This window comes from Biomphalaria glabrata, chromosome 9 (genome assembly GCF_947242115.1).
Source record: "Biomphalaria glabrata chromosome 9, xgBioGlab47.1, whole genome shotgun sequence".
In the NCBI taxonomy this organism is placed as follows: domain Eukaryota; kingdom Metazoa; phylum Mollusca; class Gastropoda; family Planorbidae; genus Biomphalaria; species Biomphalaria glabrata.
In genome coordinates, this window is record NC_074719.1 from 14,922,639 (window position 1) to 14,946,774 (window position 24,136).

Genomic DNA, 24,136 nt, shown 5'->3' on the forward strand with positions numbered 1-24,136 from the left:
ATACATTTGTTGTTTCAAGTTCAAGTTTATATTAATTAAAACTCAAGAAAACATATCAGCAGTTTGTTAATTCAATGATTATTAAAATGTTTGAACTATAATCAAGGCACCTCCGGACCCGCGTATGTCACAAGTTAATAATCATCAAGATTATCAAATCAAACAAACATAATAAACACGTGACAATTATTATATCTTATTTTACATAATACAGACGTTACTTCATAAAAGAAGATGATTTCGTCCTACGCGTAATGCATGGATGCATGTAAATCAAATATCTAGATCTAAATCTAGATGATATACTCCTAAAAGATCTAGAACCTAGATCTATCAGCAGAAGATGGATAGAGGAATACAGATTATTAATAAGTTAAAAAAAAAACTATCGTCACTATTGTATCTCTTTTAATCTTAAACTTATAAGACTAATATATGATCAGGGTTATTAATGGTAATTGTGTATATTATGCTGTTCACGTCTGATCTGCAAAAAATGTGATACTACCGTAGATAAATAAATCTGCAGACAGGGCCGTTACTTGAAAAAAGAAAATAATTAATTCCTACGCATTTCCTACGGATTTAAGTAAGTAGAGCTTCCTGGCCAAGATTTTGTGGAAGCCCCATACACTCTTTCGTAAGCTTTAATTAAAATCAACGACAAAATAAAAATACTTATATCTAAAAACATGCTATATTTTACAAGGAAGAAATAAAGTGGGCCTACTCAAGTTAAAAAAAACAAATTAAATATGTATATTTTAGCTTTCAAAAGTGTATATGTTTGAGTTTGTGGAGGTTTAAGCACTTGGTAGACACAATAACCGTAAATCCGGAGCTGTATTAATATCTATATATTCTGAGCAAGCTAAAACTACAAGCGGACATTTGTTAATCAGGACATTGTTACCACCTGACGTGGAATTTAAAGTGTTAGCGTTAAAAATGAGAAAAGAATACTTATGACAAACACACAGCACATATATATCAGAGAAAAACAAAGAATGGTCTATATTACAATTAGATTACACACGACAGCCAGGGGGTCTGGGGGAGCGTTACAAGCTTTCCCAGCGGAGTTTAGGACAGAGCCCCGACGCCAAGCGTTTTCTTGCATTTTTAACTGCAGAAACACATTCCCTGACATCAAAGACTCAATATTCATTCTATTAAAAAAGGCAGGACAAATCAAGTAACGTGCAGGCACTGGCAGATTCAGGGGAGGGGGCGGTAGGGGCGATATATTTTCAACCTATTTTTAGATTATTTCACCTCTCTCTTGTATGTTGACCGATTTGGTGGGGTGGGGAGGTGGCGATGGCATAAATCCCGCCCCCCACCATAAACATATGCAACATATGCATGTGAGACATGGAAGTCATCTGCCGAAATTGAAAAAAAGACTAAATGTGACTCAACAAAAATGGCTGAAAAGGATTTTGGAAGCCAGTTATATAGATTGGGTCTCAAACAAATTAGCCGAACTGGGAGTCGAATACTTAGTGAGGTTGTGACGGAGCGTAGCCTAAGGTATGCGGGATAGGTTCTTTGACAAAATAAACTACGCATACCAAGAGTTGCGATGACATGGAGGACAATACGAGGAAAGCGCAAACAGGGACGCCACAATTTCATAGAGGACATCAAAGCAGTGGACACCAGATGGGAGGAGGCTTCAGATATTGCCAGCGACATATCTTTGTGGAGACAGCTTGCAGCCCAATATCAATAAGTAACTTTTAAAATTTAAATATATAACTATGTTAACAAATTGTTTTTACTGCTAAAAAAAAATGGACCGCCCCCCCCACTCGAAAGAGGTTCGACAGGAGGAGCAGGATTGATGCAACTGCTCCCCCCCCCAACCCACCAAATCCGCCAACATACCAGAAGGGGAACGACATAACATAAATAAAATATCAATAAGTAGCTTTTTTTTCATATAGATGTGTAACTATTTTGGTTAACAAACTCTGATTTCTAGAAGCAAAATTGACTGCTCTCACTCCCACCCAAAAGTTAAGGGACCAGGGGCAGGTTTGATCCACCACCACACCAAGTCGGCTATCATACTAGAGATGGGGAAGGCGACATTATTCAAAAATAGATTGAAATATAATAACTAGTATATATTGTTAACATAAGTATACAAATTGTGTGATTTCTCTACTAAAATTCATCGTCCGAGTGGGGATGATCGCCCCAAACGTGCCTTCCCACTTGGATCTGCCAGTGCTGTATCGGGAGATCACGTGACTGCATCGGAATATCGACAAAATAACGATGGAATCCCTATTTTGATGCAAGTAATGATGCTAGACATATTATTGAAAATTTGAGACGATGAAGACTGTTTCATGTATTCGTTAGATATTTTGTTGATTTGTTCCAACTTAATCCGTCAAGAGAAAGCGTGTAATCAATTGGTATAAGCTCTTTAATTACTAAATGCAATATAGTAAAATATGTTGTTTTTTTTATATCAATCTTGCTTGCTCGCTGATGGCATATACTGCGTTTGAGATCATTTCAAAAAATAGTTTGTAAACTTTTAAATCCACACAATTTGTAAGCATTTATAGTTCCTCCTTGTACATCTCATAAAGGTTGCACACAAAAAATGTAATAATCATTGAATATGAAACAAAATCGATCTTCTACTTACAAATCCAGTCATAAACACAGATGTACATTCCATCATTGAAAACTGTTTTTATCTCTGGCAATTCATTGGCGCAAGCATAGTTAGGCACCATTGTTGTTTGTGCTTTCTGTAGTGTGTTTGGTCTTGTTCCTGTATCACTGTTGGTTAGACCCCAGCCACTCATCATGCAGCGCGTGTTATAATATTGCTCAACATTCTCTGCGAATCTGGCAGGCTAATATTTAAAAAGAAATATTTGTAGTACAACCAGATACACCTATATATAAATGCAGAGCTTTGTCAAGTTCAAAATTAGTCATGCTGCTAAGTATTTGTCTACACTTTTTGATGATGACAATACTAAGGCCATATTAATTGTCCACCCTCATGGTTTATAGAATGTTATTAGCTTGATACCCATACGAATATTATTTGATATATTTAAAATATTTTGGATAGGAATGGTTTGGGCTTTGGATTTGCAGTGTTACCTGAACGCACTGATAACTCAAACCCACTAAAGCCTCTGCTTCCACCCCTATTCCTAATACAGCACTGTGATGTCATAACCTGTATGGTCAAATCTCATTCAGTGACTTGACCTACGCCCACTCAGTTTTCTTAAGAGAATTTAAATATTTATAAATAAAGATAGTGTGTGTACAAGTTAATCAGGCGAAACTAAAGGAATAGAAAACAAGATTACAAAGAGAGTTTGTGCTGCCACACAAACTCAGAGGCGGCCCCCGTGGGAGACGTATCCCTGTCGGATCCGCATATTCGCTGGTCGACTGAGGATGGCATCGAGCAGGGTATGAAACCGAGACCGTAGAGATAATCAGTCCTGCGCGCTAACCGCACGATCAGGCATTGCTATATCTACTAGATCTAGATCTAAAATATATATTTGGGATAATGTAGATGTAATTTAGATAAGATTTATATAAAAAAAAACACTACATAATTAATAGACTAATTGCAATATAAAATATTAAAATAGTAGATTAGTTTGAGTATTTTATAACATTGCAATATTGACAATCTAGACGTTAGAAATAAAAATCTACACTGTAAGCCTAGAAATTAAAATTATAGATCTTGATCTAGTCTAAATCATGGTTGTCTGTTAGTGCGGTTTGCGCGCTGGACTGTCGTTTTGATTCATCAATGGTCCCAGGTTCAAACCCTGCCCGCTCCCATCCCCCGTCGTCCTATAGGAGGTTTGGACTACAACTCTGAAGGAACATCCGAAACATGTAAAACAACAAACATTCTAAACTAGACCAAGAAATTCTAGATCTAGATTCTATAATGATTTTAATTAGAACTTAAATCTAAATCTAGTTTTAAAAATCTAGCTCTAATGTAAGAAAAAAAATCTAGTTCTAGTGTAAAAAATCTAGCTCTAGTGTAAAAAAAAATATAGATCTAGTGTAAAAAATCTAGATTAGATCTAAATCTAACTATTATGTCTTTTTAAAATGCGAGTCACATTACGAGGTTTAATAAACATTACTATACCGACAGGGGCGGACTGGGTGTCAAAATCGGCTAGGGCATTTCTTAAAAATCCGGCCCACAAATTGTCTGCCACATGATGGGCGTTTAATCATACCTATCCTCATAAGTATTTGTAAAGTTTAATAATGTATCGAAAATAGTTAGTAAATGAATACTTTATTGATGATGTTGAAACTATCTGATAAGCGCTATTTCTAAAGGAATAAAGTATAACACTTGGAATGGGGAATCTGTAATTGTGAAAAATTCTCATTTACATTCAAGACATCTGACATCAAAGAACACATTGTTTATGAGTCACTTTCACTCCTTGACATTTTCTCAGGCATATAGACAATTTACAAATATAAAAATTAATCCTCCATTATTTAACAGCCCATCTCATACGGCCATGGGGGCGCGGTGGCTGAGAGGTTATGCGCTTCCAAACCTGGGGTCCTGGGTCCGAATCTCGGTGAAGACTATGATTTTGAATTACGGGATTTTTAGGACTCCCCTGAGTCCACCTAACTCTAACGGGTGCTGACTTTAGTTGATGAAAGTAAAGGTGGTTGCTCGTCGTACTGGCCACATGATTCCCTGTTCGTAAACAATTGGCTAAGAAAGGTCGCACTGTCTGAAAGAGAACTTTACTTGACTCACATATAATGCTTTCTCAATAACTTGTAAACCTAGTTTGACTGCAACTTAGAGCTGGCTATACACAAACATACACACACAACAGATCATATTCGCTTGTTTGTAATATCCTTACGTTCAGTAAAACAAATGCTGTCAAGATTATCTCATATTTTAGCAAAGCCTTTTATATTTCCACTTAATAACTTTCTTGTCTTTAGTGTTTCTTATGGCGTTGAGCCTCTTCGTTTCGTAAATACTGTCACGATAACGTTGGCTAATCTCTAGTACTTACGAGAAAACATAATAATTTTACTTTTTTTTTAGCGCAGGATTCCAGCAATGTTGCTTTATATTTTATATCTTACTATTTTCTGTTCCTTCTTTTCGATTCTTTTGCAATTTGATTCCAATCAGCACATCTCTACACTGTTCAAGATAATAATTGTGATTTGTGAAGGACTTCATAGCGGGGCCAACTCGAGATCATGCGACAACTCTACCAAACCAATAGGATTTGGACCGTTGTTGTTGGTCCCTTTATAGATTCATCCGAATATAATCACACTATCGATCTCTATAAGAAATAAAGGCCTTATAATTTTCTCTTTTTTATCGTTTAGTGAGGTCTACTAGAAGCACTATATAAGATGAAAGATATTTAGGACAATGCTTTAGATTAGTATTAGACTTAAAAAATGTAAAATGTATTGTTCTATCTTTATGACACTCAGAGTGTTGCTTTTAAAGAGAATAATATAAATCTTGAAACAACTTACTGGTATTCATGCAGCCCTTTCGGTGGCCCTACCGGCCCAATGGATTACCGGCCCACCGGGCATTTGCCCGAATGCCCATATAGCCAGTCCGCCCCTGTATACCGAGTTGTTTTAGCATTTAAAGAATTTATTCCATATGACGTCAAAGGAAAAAAATCCACTACGTCACACGGCCTAGTTAGACTAAAAAATATCATCTATACGAGCAGCATGTTGAGGGTTCATAGACATTGGTGCACCGAGTGAGATCTTTTAGCATTTCATTTATAGAATTAACTCCATATGACGTCAAAGGAAAAAAAATTCCATTACGTCACACGTCCTAGTTAGACTAAAAAATGTCATCTATACGAGCAGCTTGTCGAGTGTTCAAAGACATTGGTGCACCGAGTGGTTTCATTTAGCATTTCATTTAAAGAATTGACTCCTTATGACGTCAAAGGAAAAAAATTCCATTACGTCTCACGTCCTAGTTAGACTAAAAAATGTCATCTTTACGAGCAGCTTCTTGAGGGATCATAGACATTGGTGCACCGAGTTTGTTCTTTTAGCATTTCATTTGATGGGCTAGTTAGACTTTATATATATATATATATATATATATATATATATATATATATATATATATATATATATATATATATATAAGGATTAAAGACGCTTTTTTTTTGTTTTGTCTGTCAGTCTGTCTGTCCATCATGTTAATAGCGAGAAGAAAAAAAGCCTAAAAGCTATTGAAAATCTGATTAAAATGTAATTTCCCTTCCGAAACATCGCACTAAGTTTCTATAATAGATTGTTCCGGATGTTTATATATTTATAGTGAGAGAAAATAAGAATTCCAGATTAATCAAATGCCGTTAATTAAATTTGTGGCATGGTCTGTTATGAAAATTAGTTGTATAATAGCCTAATGGAGATTTTTTCAAACCATACTTTGGTGTTAGGAAGTTGTTTTCCTTAAAAATCGGAGCATACTATTAACGATAATTAGATTTTCTAACGTTTGATCTAGAAAGTTAAATGTAGTGTAAGAGAGAAGTGCGATTTTACATAAATAGAGTTAAATATATTTTCATAAAAAATCCGGAACAACCAATTTTCGTAAATGAGAAAATTATGTGTTTTATTTATTAGAAGAGGGATTTCAAACATTTATTAGCGTTATTAGATTTTTCATATAAACTTCGGATCATTTTTTTCGACGATTTGTAAGAAAATTAAGGTAATGTAGGTCGATTTCTTTTTCGAAACAAAATCCGGAACATTCTTTACCGATTAAACAACTTTTATTATGTTTCGGCAAGAAAATTAACTGTAAAATAAGTCTAAAAAGTGATTTTCAATAATCGTTTCTAGTAAATTACTTTCTTATTTTAAAATTGATTTGATTTGATTTGATTTTGATTTTAGGCACATCGGCACAATTTAGGCCATGTCGTGCCTGCAGTCTCTTAAGGACTACGCTCTCTCTAAACAACAAGGGCCATATTCTATACAGTCATATCATTAAAATCAAGGTCTATTCACAGTTACAATAGTAAAGGTAGTAAAAATTTAATTATTTGGTAAAAATCTAATGTAAATAGTATTTTAAAATCTTGAATAACCAATTGTCGATATTTTTGAAAAAAATAAAATTATTTGACATAAATTTGTTTTAAGTTAAAAATTCGGAAAAATTTATATTTATAAATAAACTATAGGGACGTAGTGTCAAAGAATATAAGTGTAATATTAGTCAATTATGCGATTTCAAACAATATTTGTTAATCTAATCGTGACGGACAAACCGACCAACAGACAAAACGCACAAAAATAATCTTTTTTTATTCGGATGGGGGCACTAAACAAAAAATAAATAAAATCTGATTTTTTAAAAAGTTTAAGGAATCGGATTAGCACTTGGTCGTGTTGCGACGTTACGCTACTGCACGAAAGTCGCTGCATAAAAAGACCATTCTAAAAAAAATGTGCGTGATATTTACATACAAAGTGCATTATTAGCCTTTATAAACAAACAGAAATGTTTTCTTTTTACTTTAGCAGCTAGTTGACTAGAAATAACATCTTTAACTATTATTTATATTTGTTGTAAACATTTCCTGTACATTTTATAAATATATTTGACTTTGTGATATTGAAAATACACAAGCATGGTTAATCTTTGTTAGCATATTGTAACATTGCCTCCCTTACATTTACGTAATTGTTTTAGAATTGGTGTATTTTTATGAAAAAATCGCTTGCATAATTAATTTTATAAATTAAACGGTTTGCTTTTAGAAAACCAAAAGTAGCCGTTGCACCTAAACTTTTCAAGCCGCATTTAATGATGAAATAATATTTTTCATAACTCTTCTAGTTTTCGAGATCTGAGTGTGACAGACGGACAGACGGACAGACAGACAGACGGACAGATGGACAGACGGACATTTTGCACAAACCTAATAGCGGCTTTTTCCCCTTACTGGGGACGCTAAAAATGAGACAAAGGATAACGATCGACCAAATGACTTCTAAGAGGATTACTTTTTAGCAAAAAAATATTAAAATAATTATTTTTGTTGAAAATCTAAATGAACATTCATGTACAAGCAAAATTTTGTGTCCAATTAGAGAAAATTGAAACAATTCACAAATAAAGTTTCGTAAAGAAATGATGCCACATGAGTTAATGAACAATTATAGAACACATACAATAAAATGATGCTTTAGGACTTAATCTTAATAACTTAATAACAGAAGTACCTTCAAGGCAAAATCGAATGGACAAACACAAATTAACAAAACACTAATTCAAGAAATAACATATTTATAATTCTTTTAGAAGGAAATATATACCAACCCCCCCCCCCCCACTCCCCCCCACCGAAATGAATTCGGAATGGAATTTAGTCACTGATTTTTGGCTTTGATTTTGTTTATTTTAGGTGAGATTTTAATAAACTATCACTTGCCCCAGCACAACCAAGGGGATTTTGAGTTTAAAACCCCCTACCAGGGATTTTTGCAGTTAAATCCCCGTTCTATAAAACAAAACAAACAAAAAATGCAAACGACAATCCCCAAATTCCAAGAGCACAGTTAAGGAAAATTTTGATCTTAAAACCCCTACAAAATTTACGATAAAACCTCTCTTCAATATAAAAAAAGTAAATTACACACTCAAAATTCTATGAGCGTAGCCAAAGGGATTTTGAGTTTACCCTCCCCCCCCCTTTCTTCAGTAGGGTTTGAAGCTAAAAAATACCTCTTCAATATAAAAAAAAGCTAATTATGCACTCAAAATGTTATGAGCGTAGCTAAATGGGTTTTGACTCAGTTTTGAGTTTAACCCCCCCCCCTTTTCAGCGGGGGTTTAAAGGTAAAAAATACCTCTTTAATAATAAAAACAAAGCAAATTATACACTCAAAATGTTATGAGTGAAGTCAAAAGAATTTTGAGTTTAAACTCCCCTCCAGTGGAGTTTGGAGCTAAAGAATACCTCTTTATTATATATAAAAAAAAAAGCAAATTACTCACTCTAAAATCTATTTGGCGTAGCCAAATGGGTTTTGAGTTTAAACCCCCCGCCAGCGGGGTTTCAAGCTAACAAATACATCTTCAGTGTAAGAAAAAAAAACAAAATTACGCACTCAAAATGCTATGAGCGTTGCCAAAACGGGTTTTGAGTTTAAACCCCCCTTCAGAGGGGTTTAATGCTAAAAAAATATCTCTTCAATATAAAAAAAGCAAATTACACACTAAAATTATTTGAGCGTAGCAAATCCTATTGGAGTTTTTAGGTTTAAACCCCTCTCCTACAGATGGCTTTTTTTTTAAAGTTTAAAACCCTTCCAGATGGTTTTGAGTTTAAAATTCCCATACAGAGTCTTTTGAGGTGGAAAGCCTCTATCTTCAATATTATTCTAAACCAAACTTCGGTTACACATTTCTACCAGTGGCGGGGCTCCATTAAAAAAGTGCAGTGAATCTGCCGAAATTGAAAAACACTAAATGTGGCTCAACAAAGATGGCTAAGACAGATTTTAGGAGTCGTAGTTATAGAGATCGGGTCTAAATCCTAAAGGAAATCCTATGCCAAAGTGGGAGTTGGCTTTCAATACCAGAAATAGTACTTGGCGGCGGAGCTCCGCCCCGCGATTGGGGAGCTCCTAGCGCTCCCCCAGACCCCTTTGCTGACAAAGGCGGGGAATCTACAATTTTTCCACTAACTCCAGGAAGAGCCTATTCTAGGGCACAATAAACGTCTTCCGAAAGAATGAGGAATCAGAATGTAATAAAGATGATGTACACACACACAAATAAATAAATAATTTTTTTTTCGCTGGGGGGGGGGGGCTCGGGGGGAGGAGGAGAAAAAAATACCCCCCCCCCCCACAAAAAAAAAATCCTGGCTTCGCCCATGTATATACTAGCCAGGTATTACCAGCTGCCCGCGGGACTTAACTTGCATATTGCTGATATAGTGCATTAGAAACAAGTAAAGAAAGAAAATAATAATGTAAGTAAAGTGAATGCATGAATTCGTGACTACAAAGATTTTATGAGTGGAGTTAAAAATAGCTGTGAGTCTCGGAGTCTCAAGATTTGAAGCAAGAAGAGTGGCCAGGGCGATAGAGCGTCGAACCAACAGAAAACTGAGAGAAGAAGCAGGCCTATCTACAACTGACCTAACCCACCCATGCCACATATGCGGTGGCTTTTTAATGCGAGGATTGGACTTTACAGTCATCTTCAAGTCCATAGGAAATTAGAAATGTGCTCATTTTCGACCACGAAGGAGGAGCTATATGTACATATTTAGACGCGCGCGATAACAAGAATAACATTTTTTACCTTTTACCTATCCCTTATTCTGTTGGACCGTTGGGGCACCAAGCAAGACATGTCGACCGTCTTTCTCCATTCCTCCAGGTCTTTTGCCTTGTTTAAAGCCTCTTTTAATTCTTTTTTGTTGTCCTCCCATCGCTTTCTCTGTCTGGCTCTTCTTCTATATATATTTAGAAGTGCGCGATATCAAGAATACCCTTTTTTAGATGTTGGTTTCGATAGATGAAGAAGAAGAAGAGATATTGAGAATAGAGTAGCACTAATGGCGAACGAATGTATGTAAAAATGCTTTAGAAACACATATTTGAAGAGTAATTTGATTTTATGATGAAATGAATGGACTATATTTTGTATGCTCATGTATTAAAGTATAAAGTAAATCTGTCATCTTAGAATTAGATCAAGAGTAAGGGTTAGCGTTAGGCCTAGGCATCGGATGTTTGTGTGCAAGCGTGGGGCCTTCGCTCTGCGCATGCATGGCCATTCCCGCTTGTCTCCTGTAAACATGTCTATTTGGATTAAAAATAAGTAAGGGCGACAACATTTGCAGATATAAGGAACACATTTATGTAAAAATAATTTTGAAAGACAAATTTGAAGCTTAATTTTATTAAATAATGAAATCAGTAGACAATATTTTGTAATTTTCAAGTGTCAAAGTAAACAATTATATGTGCAAAGTGTAGTTCTTAAAATTAGATCTAGATCTATATCCTTTGGATCTTTTCTCACGTAGACATGGCCTAGATCCATAAAATAGCAATACTTTTATAGAGTTGGGTAATTTTTTTTTTGAGGGTTTGTTTTAGGGCTACTATACATACGTCGAGGTTCAAATTAGTACCCAAGGAACATTTATTAAGATTGGTCAAACGGTTTTGATTTCTATTCGTAACATACATACATACGCCTTACTTTCTACTTTATAGAAGTATATATATATATATATATTGTATCTAAAGCAATACGCGACAAAAACATCCACGACGCAAAAACTTCATGCTTCGGTGTGTCTATTAACACTAGTTTTCCCTTGAATACATACACAAATGTTTTACACACATATGGTGGTTTATGTAAAATACTGTTATGAAATTATCTAATTGGATTGAACTATTAAAAAAAAAATCAGGATCAAAACTCACCTGCACATTCTTATTAAGTCTAGCTGGTGTTGCCAGTGTTAATACAGCAAGATCATAGGGGTTATATCTTATCAGCCTATTTTCATAATTTTCGTGAATGTAGATTTTAGAGACAGAGAGAGTTTGTTCATACTCGTTGGGTGGACCATATATATTTAACATTCCGACAGATACACGAGCGTTTTCAGCCGTCTTTTCTACCACGCAATGTGCAGCAGTAAGAACCTAGAAGCCAAATAAGGCAGATATAAATTAATTAAATGAATAATAATAATAAAAGATCTTCCGTTTGTTTCAGCAAGATTAGAAATTTAATTATTTCTTTCGGAAATAGCGGAAGTTTTGACTTAGTCACAATGACGTGAATATTAACACAAGGATATGGTTTTAGAGTCACAATGACGTGAATAGTAACACAAGGATATGGTTTTAGACTCACAATGACGTGAATAGTAACACAAGGATATTGTGTTAATATTAGAAGATATTACGTCATTGTTTGTTGTTTATGTTTTATGCGAAAGCAAAGAATCGGACGGAAATAAAAGTTAGTTATGTAAGTCTACCTTGATAAAGACAGTCTTGTTATTATCATTATTAATTAGTAACGTCTACAGTAATTTATTATTAATCTGTGACAACAGAACATGGTGTCAGATTTGGTTTCAGATCTTGTGTCAGATCTGGTGTTAGATTAGGTGTCAAATCTAGTGTCACATTGCATTAAAGTGCTGGTAACAGGTAGATTTAGATCTAGTGGTTTCTTAATTGCTAAAAGTACATTTTATTTGTGGTGTCGTTAGTTCATGTTGTTAGATCTAGATCTAGACATAGAATCTAGAATCTGTACGAATAATGGAATTATTCGATCCTCCTAAACCGTTGTCACTAGACGGTAATCTATCTGAAAGATGGAAAAAATGGAGACAAAGTTTTGAACTGTTTATGGTCGCCACTGAAAAAAATACGAAGCCCGAGCCAGTGAAGAAAGCTTAATTGTTACACCTGATCGGTGAACCTGCTCGAAAGATCTACAATACTTTTCAAGTATGTGAAGATGAGACTGTAGACAAAGTAATTGAAAGGTTTCAGAATCATTTTTTGCATGTCCAACACTGTGTATGACAGATTTAAATTCTTTTCAAGAAAGCAGAAAGACGGAGAAACATTTGAACAGTATTATACTGAGTTAAAGAATTTGGCAAAAAATGCAAGTTTGACAACCTTCGAGATGAACTTATCAGAGATCGATTGGCATGTGGCATACAGTCGGATCGAGTGAGAGAGAGACTTCTGAGAGATGTAGACTTAACTTTAGAGAAAGCAGCAAGCATAATTCGTGCTGACGAGCATACCCAGAACCAAATGATAGATATGAAAGGACTACATGTGGATGCTGCTAATAAATTTAAAAAGACAGAAGATAGAAAGCCAGTCAAAACCTCACAGGAAAATATGGCAAAGAATCATGTAACAAGTTTCATTAGAGATTGCAGATTTTGTGGTGGATCTCATGGAAAATACAATTGCCCAGCATTCGGACAGACATGCCGAAAATGTAAAAAGAGAAATCTTTTCGCTGTAAAATGTCGTTCGAAACACTTCAAGGCTATTGATTTACTGGAAGATGAAAGTCAGTCAAGCCAAGTAAATGAGTTGTGGTTTGAGGCAATTGTTACTGATCAGAAGATTATTGAAATTAGAAGGAAAACTGAATCTGATGCTAAATTAAAACTTGTAATGAATTATGTTTTACATTGTTTCGGATGTTCCTTCAGAGTTGAAGATAGTTTACTTCCTAGTCCAAACCTCCCGCAGGACGACGGGGGATGGGAGCGGGCAGGGTTTGAACCCTCGACCGTCGATAAATCCGAACGACAGTCCAGCGCGCAAACCGCACGACCAGGCAGCCATTATGTCAGAGAAGGTTGGCCAAAGATAAAAATTAAAGTTCATGAAACAGTGAAAGTGTATTTGTCATTTAAAGACAGTATTCATGAAGAGAATGGAATATTGTTTTATGAGAACAGAATTATAATTCCTTCAAGTATGAGAAATGAAATTCTCGACAAGTTGCACATAGGTCATTTTGGTCTTGAGAAAACCAGATCGAAGGCAAAACAGAGTGTGTTTTGGCCAGGATTGTCTAAAGATATTTTTTCGACAATAATGAAATGCGTAACATGTGCAACGTTCAAAAGAAATAATGTGAAGGAAAAATTGCTACCTCATGCTAAACCAGACAGATAATGGAAAAAGGTTGCGACAGATTTGTTTGAATGGCGAAACAATGACTATTTGCTTGTTGTGGACTATTTCTCCAAATACCCTGAAATAAAACGACTAGAGAACAAAACAGCAGAATGTGTTATCAGGGCAATGAAAGGTATTTTTGCTAGACATGGCATACCAGAAGAAATAGTGAGCGACAATATGCCATTCAATAGCTATCAATATAGAGAGTTTGCTTCTGAATGGGATTCAAGATAACAACATCAAGTCCCAGGTACCCTCAATCAAATGGACAAAGTGAGGTGTATGTTGGTATCGTTGGTATCGTAAAGCAGATATTTAACAAAGCATACAAAAGTGGGAAAGATCCATATCTCGCTATGCTCGAGTATAGAAATACTCCGATCAGCGGACTGCTTTATTCGCCATCACAACTGCTGATGAGTAGAAGACTCAGGGAATCATTCCAACTGATCCAAACTATTGAAACCATCGGTAGCTGAAAATGCAGAGACATTACTCAACGAACGACAAAGTGAAATACGATTCAAAAGCAAGGTTACCTAAAGACTACTCTGTCGGGGAGAAGGTGAGAGTTCGTCTAGGACAAACATGGCAGAAAGCAGTCGTTATTAAAAACATTCATCACCCAGATCTTACATCATAAAGACAAATGATGGGAAAACATACAGACGAAATCAACGGTTTTTAAACAAGATCTACGAAGAAGACATCTCTGGGTACTATGACACCGACGAAGACAATGAACAGCAAACTGTTAGAACAAAAGAAACAAAAAATTATAACCCAACATCTAGAGAACTTGCTGTGCCGGTCAAGATAACCAGAAGTGGTCGAGTTGTAAAAATTCCTAGTAAATATAAGTATTAAGAACGTTAAAAGGAAGGATGTGATGATAGCTTCAAAAGGAAGGATGTGTTAATATTAGAAGATATTACGTCATTGTTTGTTGTTTATGTTTTATGCGAAAGCAAAGAATCGGACGGAAATAAAAGTTAGTTATATATGTCTACCTTGATCAAGACAGTCTCGTTATTATCATTATTAATTAGTAACGTCTACAGTAATTTATTATTAATCTGTGACAACAGAACAACATATGTGTTTTATATAGGTTGCACCACTCTGTGTTTGGGAGTAACATCCTTTGTAACTGTTGTTGTCAACCAAGTTGGCGTAAGATTAAACAGCTGATTTGGTGTCTTATTGTTTATACATAGAGTTTTGTTATTATTTATTCACTTTAATCAACATGGTGGCAGCGGTAACAAGAGTTATAGTTAGATTTATCTCAGTGACATAACTCTTTCTCACCGTAGTTATTTACCACATTCTGGTATAATCAACGTTGGTATCGTCAGTTAGGAGAGAAAGGGTTAAATCTAGACTAGTTTTAAAAATATATAAATCTGAAGTGTAGATCTAAAGCTTAGAGAGACTCGGGGTTATTCAGTTATACGTTACGGTATTCTAGATCTAGTTAATTCTAGTCTAGATATTAGATATTGTTAGTAAAGTTTACATTGAAGATGGCAGAAGGTCAACTTAAAACACCAACAGAATTAAACGTGGTAGATGGCAATGTAAGTGGACATTTTCGTCAATGGAAAAGACAAGTTGAACTGTTACTATTGGCAATAGGAGCAGAAGAGAAACCTAAAAGTAGACAAAATCAATAATACTTCATTGTGCTGGACCTCAGGCCCGAGAGAATTATGAGCAATGACAATATGGAGAAAATGAGGATGTGCATGACCCACAAATATTACTAAAGAAATTACATGAATATTGCAACCCTAGAAAAAATGAAAATCTTGAAACTTTTAGATTTCGGAGCATAGAAAAGGTGTCGACATGTGATATGTTCATTATGGAAGCAGAAATAGAGACATTAGTAAAAAGAAAAATATTAGTTCCTGTAAATGAACCAACAGATTGGGTCAGCCAGATGGCCGTGGTTCAAAAGCCAAATGGGGATTTAAGGATCTGCATTGACCCACGACTTCTAAACACTGCTTTAAAAAGAGAACATTTTAAGTTACCAACTTTGGAAGCTGTAATGCGTAAAGGAGGCTTACTGGCATGTACGTCTAGATGAAAAGTCTAGTCTCCTAAAAACTATGATCACACCATATGGGCGCTACAGATGGTCAAGACTCCCTTTTGGACTAAGTGTAAAGTGGAGAAATATTCCAGAAGAAGTTAACAGAAGCCTAGTTAGGACTAGAAGGATGCATTAACGTGGCTGATGATATCATGATTTTTTGGGATGTGTTCAGTCCAAAGAAGAAGCAGAAAAGATCTCTCTGACAACCTGAAGAGACTAAGAAAGAGATGCAAAGAGAAATGCATTAAATTAAATGAAACAAAAAAAAAGTAGAGAAACAAGACCAGAAAAGTTTCATGGGACACTGCATTAGTGCGCAAGTCATAAAGCCTGACCTAAAGAAGATCAAAGCTATTCTGGAAATGAAAAAAAAACAGAAAAAAACAGGAACCAAGAAAATTATTTGGAATGGTGCAGTATTTGTCAAAATTTTTGAACAATGTAGCCGAAGTGTCTCAACCATTGAGAGAACTAACAAAGAAAGATTGCAATTTTAGATGGACTGAAAAAAAGTGAATGGGCATTCAACAAGATAAAGACAATGATTACCAATGCTCCAGTCCTTATATTCTACAACTCTGACAAGAAACTTGAAATACAAGTGGACAGTAGTCAACATGGACTTGAAGCTGTACTAATTCAAGAAGGACAATCAATAGAATTTGCATCTAGAGCATTAACACTAACTGAAAAACGATGGTCTAAGATTGAAAAGGAACTACTTGCAGTAGTTTTTTGGGCTAGAAAGATTTAATCAATATACATTTGGAAGACATGTCATAATCATAAATGATCATAAGCCACTTGAAAACATCTTAAGGAAGCCTCTAAACCAGGCTCCAAGAAGATTACAAAACTTGATGTTAAGGAGCAATTGTTATGATTTCTGATTTCAGTGGGTAAAAGGAAACAGTTTACACATTGCTGACACATTATCACGACTGTGCAATCAAGAGGAGAAGCAAGATGAAGTTTTTAACATATGCCAGACACATGTTGTGGACATTCCGGATCCGTTATTAGAAAGAATAAAACAAGAAACAGACTTAGATGATACATTAAGTAAATTATCAAAGCAAATCATGAATGGATGGCCTCAAAGAAAACAAGATTTAGACAACACGATAAAACCATATTTTGATTTTGCTGATACTTTAGGACTTAGTAATGGAGTAATTTTAAAAGGAGAAAGGGTAGTCATACCTTTCAGTATGCCTCAAGAAAAAAAGAAAAACCTACACACAGCACACATTGCATATGATGGAATGATGAGGAGGGCCCGACAATAAATGTTTAAAAACAGATGGCAGAGACATGCACTGCTTGTCAAGAAAGAAAATCTTTGAACCAGAGAGAAACACTTATACAACATTATGAAGGAAATGTTCCATTGGAAAAAGTTGGAGCTGACCTGATGGAAGTGGATGGAAGACAGTACCTAATAACTGTAGATTAATACTCTAATTTTATTGAGAATGATTATCTGTCAACAACAACATCACAAGATGTAATTAGAAAATTGAAAGGACTATTTGCTCGTTTTGGTGTGCCAAAAATGTTAGTAACAGATGACGGTCCGTAATTTACTTCAAATGAGTTTTTGAGATTCACAAGGCGATGGAGGAGGCGCGGTGGCTGAGCGGTAAAGCGCTTGGCTACCGAACCGGGTTCGGGGTTCGAATCCTGGTGAAGACTGGGATTTTTAACTTAAGGATCTTCGGACGCCTCTGAGTCCACCCAGCTGTAATGGGTACCTAACGTTAGCTGGGGAAAAGTAAAGGCGGTTGGTTGTTGTGCTGGCCACATGACACCCTCGTAAACCGTAGGCCACAGAAACACATGACCTTTACATCATCTGCCTTATAGACCACAAGATCTGAAAGGGGAACTTTGCTTTACTACAAGGCGATGGGACATCACTCACATCAGATCAGATCCTTGTTATCCGAGAGCAAATCGGAAGGCTAAAGCTGCTGTAAAGATAATGAAGAACTTAATATTGAAAACTAAAAGTAATGGTGATGATCCATATGAAGCTTTACTAGAACTCAGAAACACAGCTCGGCAATGTACTGGATTTAGCCCAGTTGAAATGTGCCTTAAAAGAAGTCCTCGGACATTGATTCCCAGCACTTCAAAGTGTTTAAATGAACATGTTGTAGCTGAAAAGAAGGAGAATTACAAACGACAAGTAAAAAGACAATATGATAAGCAAGCTCGGGATTTACCAAAACTCCATCTAGGGCAAACTATTTATTACCAAAACCCAGGTCAAACAGGATGGTATCCTGGAATAATCACGGAACAACTATCTCCAAGATCTTATAATATCAAGGGAGATAATGGAGGATTCTACATACGCAGCAGATTTCATATTAGGCCAAGAAAAACTATTTTGAAAGACACTGATGTCTATGATGGGAATGTCTTGGATGATGATTCAGATGATAATGAAAGGCTAGATTTGTCTGATCACTGTTCTCAACATGCAGCACAGTCTGGAATAGTTTCTTATGTACCAGACAATAATTGTGATAGTAATAGCCAAGCAACAACTGGCACTCGAAAAACAAAAAGACCTTTGTGGAACATGGATTATGATATGTACTATGAACTTATATGACAATAGGAATATGCATATTGATATATTTATTCTGTATGTGTCACACTCTCAATTGAAATTTATTTTTATTTTTTTTAGTTGTTACAATATTTATCAAATATGATGTGTTATTAATTTTGTTATTTTAATTGCAAATATTTCTGATATATGTTTTGTTGGCTATATAAAAGGAAGGATGTTGATGTGTGTTTTATATAGGTTGCATCACTCGGTGTTTGGGAGTAACATCCCTTGTAACTGTTGTTGACAACCAAGATGGCGTAAGATTAAACAGCTTATTGGTGTGTTATATTTTTTATACCTAGAGTTTTATTATTATTGGTTCACGTTAATCAACATACTTACTAACCATTCTGCTAGCCTAGTGACTATGAAAATAGAAGAACGTAGAGTTATGTATTGCTTATTTTAAAAATAATTTAAAGGAGAATAATTCAGCCTTTACCACCACTTCTTTCTATTGTACCAGATTCAAAACAAAATACTTAATTATCTATAGATAATTAGCTAATTATTATTTTTTTATGATTCTTGTGTTGTCAGGTAAAAAAAAAATCCAAAATTTTAGCATAGTCCTAGCTTGGGTGTCAGAGAAATAACGTGTACACACTTTTGACCGGACAAACAGACAGTGTGAGTTGGTATAAGCTTTGTGACATCTTTTTAAATACCCATATTCGTTTCTTAGCTCCGTGGAGACTTCAAAAACCTATAACCTGGGTTGGTGGTCAAGGATCACAACTGTTCAAACAATTTTCCAAGAAATTAATCAATTATGTTAAACGCTGAGAAAAAATCAGTAGCTCGTTGGCCACACGGGGAAAACACTGGTTTGACCGTTATTTTTTCAAAGGAAAAAAAGAAACAAATTTTAATTTGGCTAGACAACGAGAAAATATCTTTTAAACAGACAATACTGGCAGGCCAGATCGCAAAAAAAGCCGATTTCTGGATATGGCCGCAGCATACGGTATAAAAGTAAATACTAATAAATTTTAGAACATATAAGATTTTTAAAAACACATTTTATTAGAAAATTTCGAATATTCATTTGTTCATTAATAAGAAACGACGTATTAACTTAAAAATGTTGGTGACGTGTTTTTAAATGTGTAAAATGTATAAAAGAAAAGAATTACTTTATTTGGTGTGACCAAAACTCCTCCACACACATTGCCCCAGAAGCCATAATTTCTTATTTGCAGCTCTGTTTGAAATGGGAATTCAAACAATTGAGCATTTTCTCCGCGGACAATGCGTTTTCTAAACTTACCAATAGAATTAATGTCTGAAAAATAAAATTATAGCTCATTTTTAATGATTGCTCACATAAAATTGAAAAAAAAAAAAAGAAATCTACAGCAAATTTCATAAACTTCAACTTTCATAAAGAGAAGAACAAGGACATATTTTAAAAAAAATACTTTTAAATAAAAAGCTTACATTTTAGCGTACTATTATCAATTAGTTTGAATCGGTCATGTAATTAAATTTGTTATAGATCTACACTAACAATACAAAGCATTTATAAAAATAAAAAAGGGGAACGACCTTATTTCGAACTCATGACTCAAGCCTTTTCAGACTTTTAAACCAACACGGTAACCACTCAACTAGTGGAGAGTTAATGAACGTGGAAGATTACATAGTTATCTATTGTTTCTATAGTCTCGTTCTATTTTCAGGTTTGTGCTTATACGATGATCTTTAAAGGGGACTTGTTTAGTTTATACCACCACCTCAGTCAAGTGCAGTTTTTTTCGCATGTTTAAGATACTAAACAAAATAATTTATTAAAAACAGTTAATTAGTTAATTGGTTATTTTTTATTAATTCATGTGTTGTCAGGTGCAAAAATAAGTATCTAAATTACAGCTTGATCCGAGGTATCGTGCTGATAACGCGAATGTCGTGGGTTCGTCCCCCATACTGGTCACCAAAATGTAAAAGGTTGAATGCATGTCTACGTGGTATTATAATATTACACATAAGACTGGTCACTATGAGTGTGTCGCGAATGTCGTAGAATGCTGGGTCCGTGCTTCCTTGAGTCACACTTGACACGTGACAAACATAGTTATTACTGATTGACTTAACGCCACTTTAGCAGACAAAATATAAAGTTTATTTAATGACAATAATAATACCGCACTTCTTGGCAGTGACATGATCCAATAAGAAACAAAGTCACATCCACATAACAGCGGTATCAAATATATCCAACATGTTAAGTTCTCCAAAATAGACTTCAAGTAACGTCCACATCACAGCGGGTAACAAATACTTCAATAATAATAGTACAGAATAATAACTACTAGAAAACATATCTCAAGTGATTACTGGCTTCGACTGCCCAAAAGATACTTCTTGACTCAAAATTACTACTTTACTGTCTAAGTCATCACTAAACGTACCGGACCAAAAGATACTACTTACTGCTTAAACTAATAGTCAATTTAGTCATCCTTACTTCCTGTTTCTATATCAGAAGTTTCACGTGTCTTTTCATCCTCTTAACCCGAGGTGAACATTTAACAAGCTATGTCAACCGAGACTGTGACATAATCATCTTCACTTTTACCTATCCTTAGTATGTTGAAACGTCGGGATATCGCACAAGATCTGTTGACAGTATTTCTGCAGTCCCCTTTTTCTTTTGACTTGAATAGAATTTAATTCAATGTCAGGCTTGTCCTTTCTTCCCATCGCTTTATCTGTCTACCTCTTCTTCTTTTTCCTGCTACGGTACCCTGAAGAAAGATCTTTGCAAGCCCTGATGACCTTGTGATGTGGCATTTGCGTTTTGTTTTTTACATTGGTTAGCAGGTCATCATTGGGGTCCATTGCTGTATTAATCCTGCTTCTAATATCAATCTAACTTTCGTTTTGCCGAGGGGGGAGGATTTTCCTATTTTTTAAAAATCTAGCACTCATTATTTTTTTCAAATTAGAGAGAGAGAGAGAGCATCGAAAAATATCATGGTTAATGTATAAATCTAATACACTTAATAATATTCTTATGAAAGGCCTTTCGATCTTCTTATCTTGTCTTATAAAATCTAGACAACGAAGACGGTGCGGAAAATATTCCTGAACATTAATTAATTTAACTGTTGAATAATATAATACCAACATTCGGAAATACCCGAAGACGTTTAATTCCTTCAAGAGAAATATTTTCTCGTCCTCTAGACAAATTGAAAATTTCCAACCATCTAGTAATTCTTTTCCCAGTGATATACAGCAATGTAATATTTTCAGGAACATCGTTAGAGCTATTTTCGAGAATCACGTCCACCCACCAAGGTTTTTGAAGTTTCCACGAAGTTACTATTGGAATAGAGGTTTTAGAAAAATATCCCCCCCCCAAAACAAAATATTCTAACATCATTATTATTACCATTATTATTATTATTATTGTTTAAAAAGGTTGCTTTAAAAGCAGAGTGGTTAGAAACTTTGCTGGGGTTATCATTCTTGGAAAGGATCAAAATTTAGAATGTAAAGGTTATCGTAAAAGATTAATCCAATTGTCTATATATATATATATATCATGGGCATAGCCGGGGGGGGGGAGGGAGTTTGGGGTTCAACCCCCGCCCCACCCAAAATGGAATCGCCCCCCAGCAGGAGGGAGGAAGAACGGAATTTAGTGAATGATTTTTAGCGTCCCCCGTAAGGGGAAAAAGCCGCTATTAGGTTTGTGCAAAATGTCCGTCTGTCCGTCTGTCACACTCAGATCTCGAAAACTAGAAGAGATATGAAAAATATTATTTCATTATTAAATGCGGCTTGAAAAGTTTAGGTGTAACGGCTACTTTTGGTTTTCTAAAAGCAAACCGTTTAATTTATAAAATTAATTATGCAAGCGATTTTTTTCTAAAAATACAGCAATTCTAAAACAATTACGTAAATGTAAGGGAGTCAATGTTACAATATGCCAACAAAGATGGACAATTTTTGTGTATTTTCAGTATCACTAAGTCAAATATATTTTTAAAATGTACAGGAAATGTTTACAACAAATATAAATAATAGTTAAAGATGTTTTTTCTGGTTAACTAGCTGCTAAAATTAAAAGAAAAAATTTATGTTTGTTTATAAAGGCTAATAATGCACTTTGTATGTAAATATCACGCACATTTTTTTAAATGGACTTTTTATGCAGCGATTTTCATGCAGTAGCGTAACGTCGCAACATGATCAGGTGCTAAACCAATTCCTTAAACTTTTTTAAAAAATCAGATTTTATTTATTTTTTGTTTAGTACCCCCATCCGAATAAAAGAAGATTATTTTTGTGCGTTTTGTCTGTTGGTCGGTCTGTCCGTCACGATTAGATTAAAAAAACTAGAACTCTAAAAGCTATTGAAAATCTGATTTACACTTTAATGTTCCTCCCGTAACATCTCAATAGTTTTAAGTATCTAAAATTTAAATGTTCCTGATTTTTTTGTGCAAAACTAATCAACGCCAACAAATGTTTGTTTGCTCTTCTAACTTATATTACATTCAATTCCCATGCTTAAACGTAGCAAAAACACTTTAGTAATAATATGTGGTTCCGTTTTTTATGTAAATAGCATATTAATGCTAAATCAAAATCTCTATACTGACTTATATTTCATTAAGTGTAAAAATGTTCCGGATATTGTTTTATAAAACATGAATTATGCCTAATGATTGTTTGAAATCGCATAATTTACTAATATTACACTTATATTATTTGACAATGCGTCACTATAATTTGGTTATCAATATCAAATTGTTCCGTATTTTCATCTTTAAACAAATTTTAAAAATATCGACAATAGGTTGTTCAGGGCTTTAAAAAAAAGAATTTACTAGAATTGATTACTGAAAATTACTTTTTAGACATTTAATTTTCTTGCTGAAACATAACATAGAAGTTTTGTAATCGAAAAAGAATGTTCCTTATTTTGTTTCTTACAAATCGTCACCAGAAATTTCCGATTTTATTTAAAAATCTACTAACGCCAAATAATTGTTTGAACTCCCTCTTCTAATTAATAAACAAATAATCTTCTCATTTACGAAATAATGTTTTTACGGATTTTCATGAAAAATATTTTAACTCACTTCTCTCATACAGAACATTTAACTTTCTACCTAAAACATTAAAAAATCTAATTATCGTTAATATTATGTTCCGATTTTTAAGGAAAACAGAATCCAAACACCAAAGTAAGGTATGAAAATCTCTCCCCATGGCTGTAGTACATCTAATTTTTATACGAGACCATCCAAAAAATTTAATTAACGGTATTACATTTATCTCTAATTCTCTTTTTCTTTAACTATTTATACAAACATCCGGAACAATCTATTATATAAACTTTTCAATTGTGTTCATACCTAAAAATTATTGCGATGTTTCGAAACGTAAAATAAAGGTTAATCAATTTTTAATAACTTTTAGTTGTTGTTTTTTTTATATCAAGATGACGGACAGACCGACTGACAGACAAAACGCAAAAAACAATTCGGCTTTGATCCTCTTTAAATAAATTCTATTAGAACTCAGTGCACCAATGTCTATGAACCCTCGTTAAATATCTCGTGTAAATAAAGACATTTTTTTTATGG

The 24,136-nt window shown here is 34.6% G+C and overlaps 1 protein-coding gene across 4 annotated transcripts in view; it reads right to left on the reverse strand.

Annotated features, from left to right (window-relative positions):
- The window catches only part of LOC129928237 (fibrinolytic enzyme, isozyme C-like), a 142,773-nt gene that overhangs the window by 9,119 nt on the left and 109,518 nt on the right, over positions 1–24,136 (reverse strand). For all 4 annotated transcript variants that reach the window (XM_056041622.1, XM_056041620.1, XM_056041621.1 and 1 more), the window contains 3 exons: positions 19,670–19,818; positions 11,548–11,772; positions 2,669–2,882 (listed from right to left, as the gene is read on the reverse strand). In XM_056041622.1, coding sequence (XP_055897597.1) covers positions 2,669–2,882; positions 11,548–11,772; positions 19,670–19,818 — 588 coding nt within the window. The remainder of the gene's footprint in view (positions 1–2,668; positions 2,883–11,547; positions 11,773–19,669; positions 19,819–24,136) is intronic.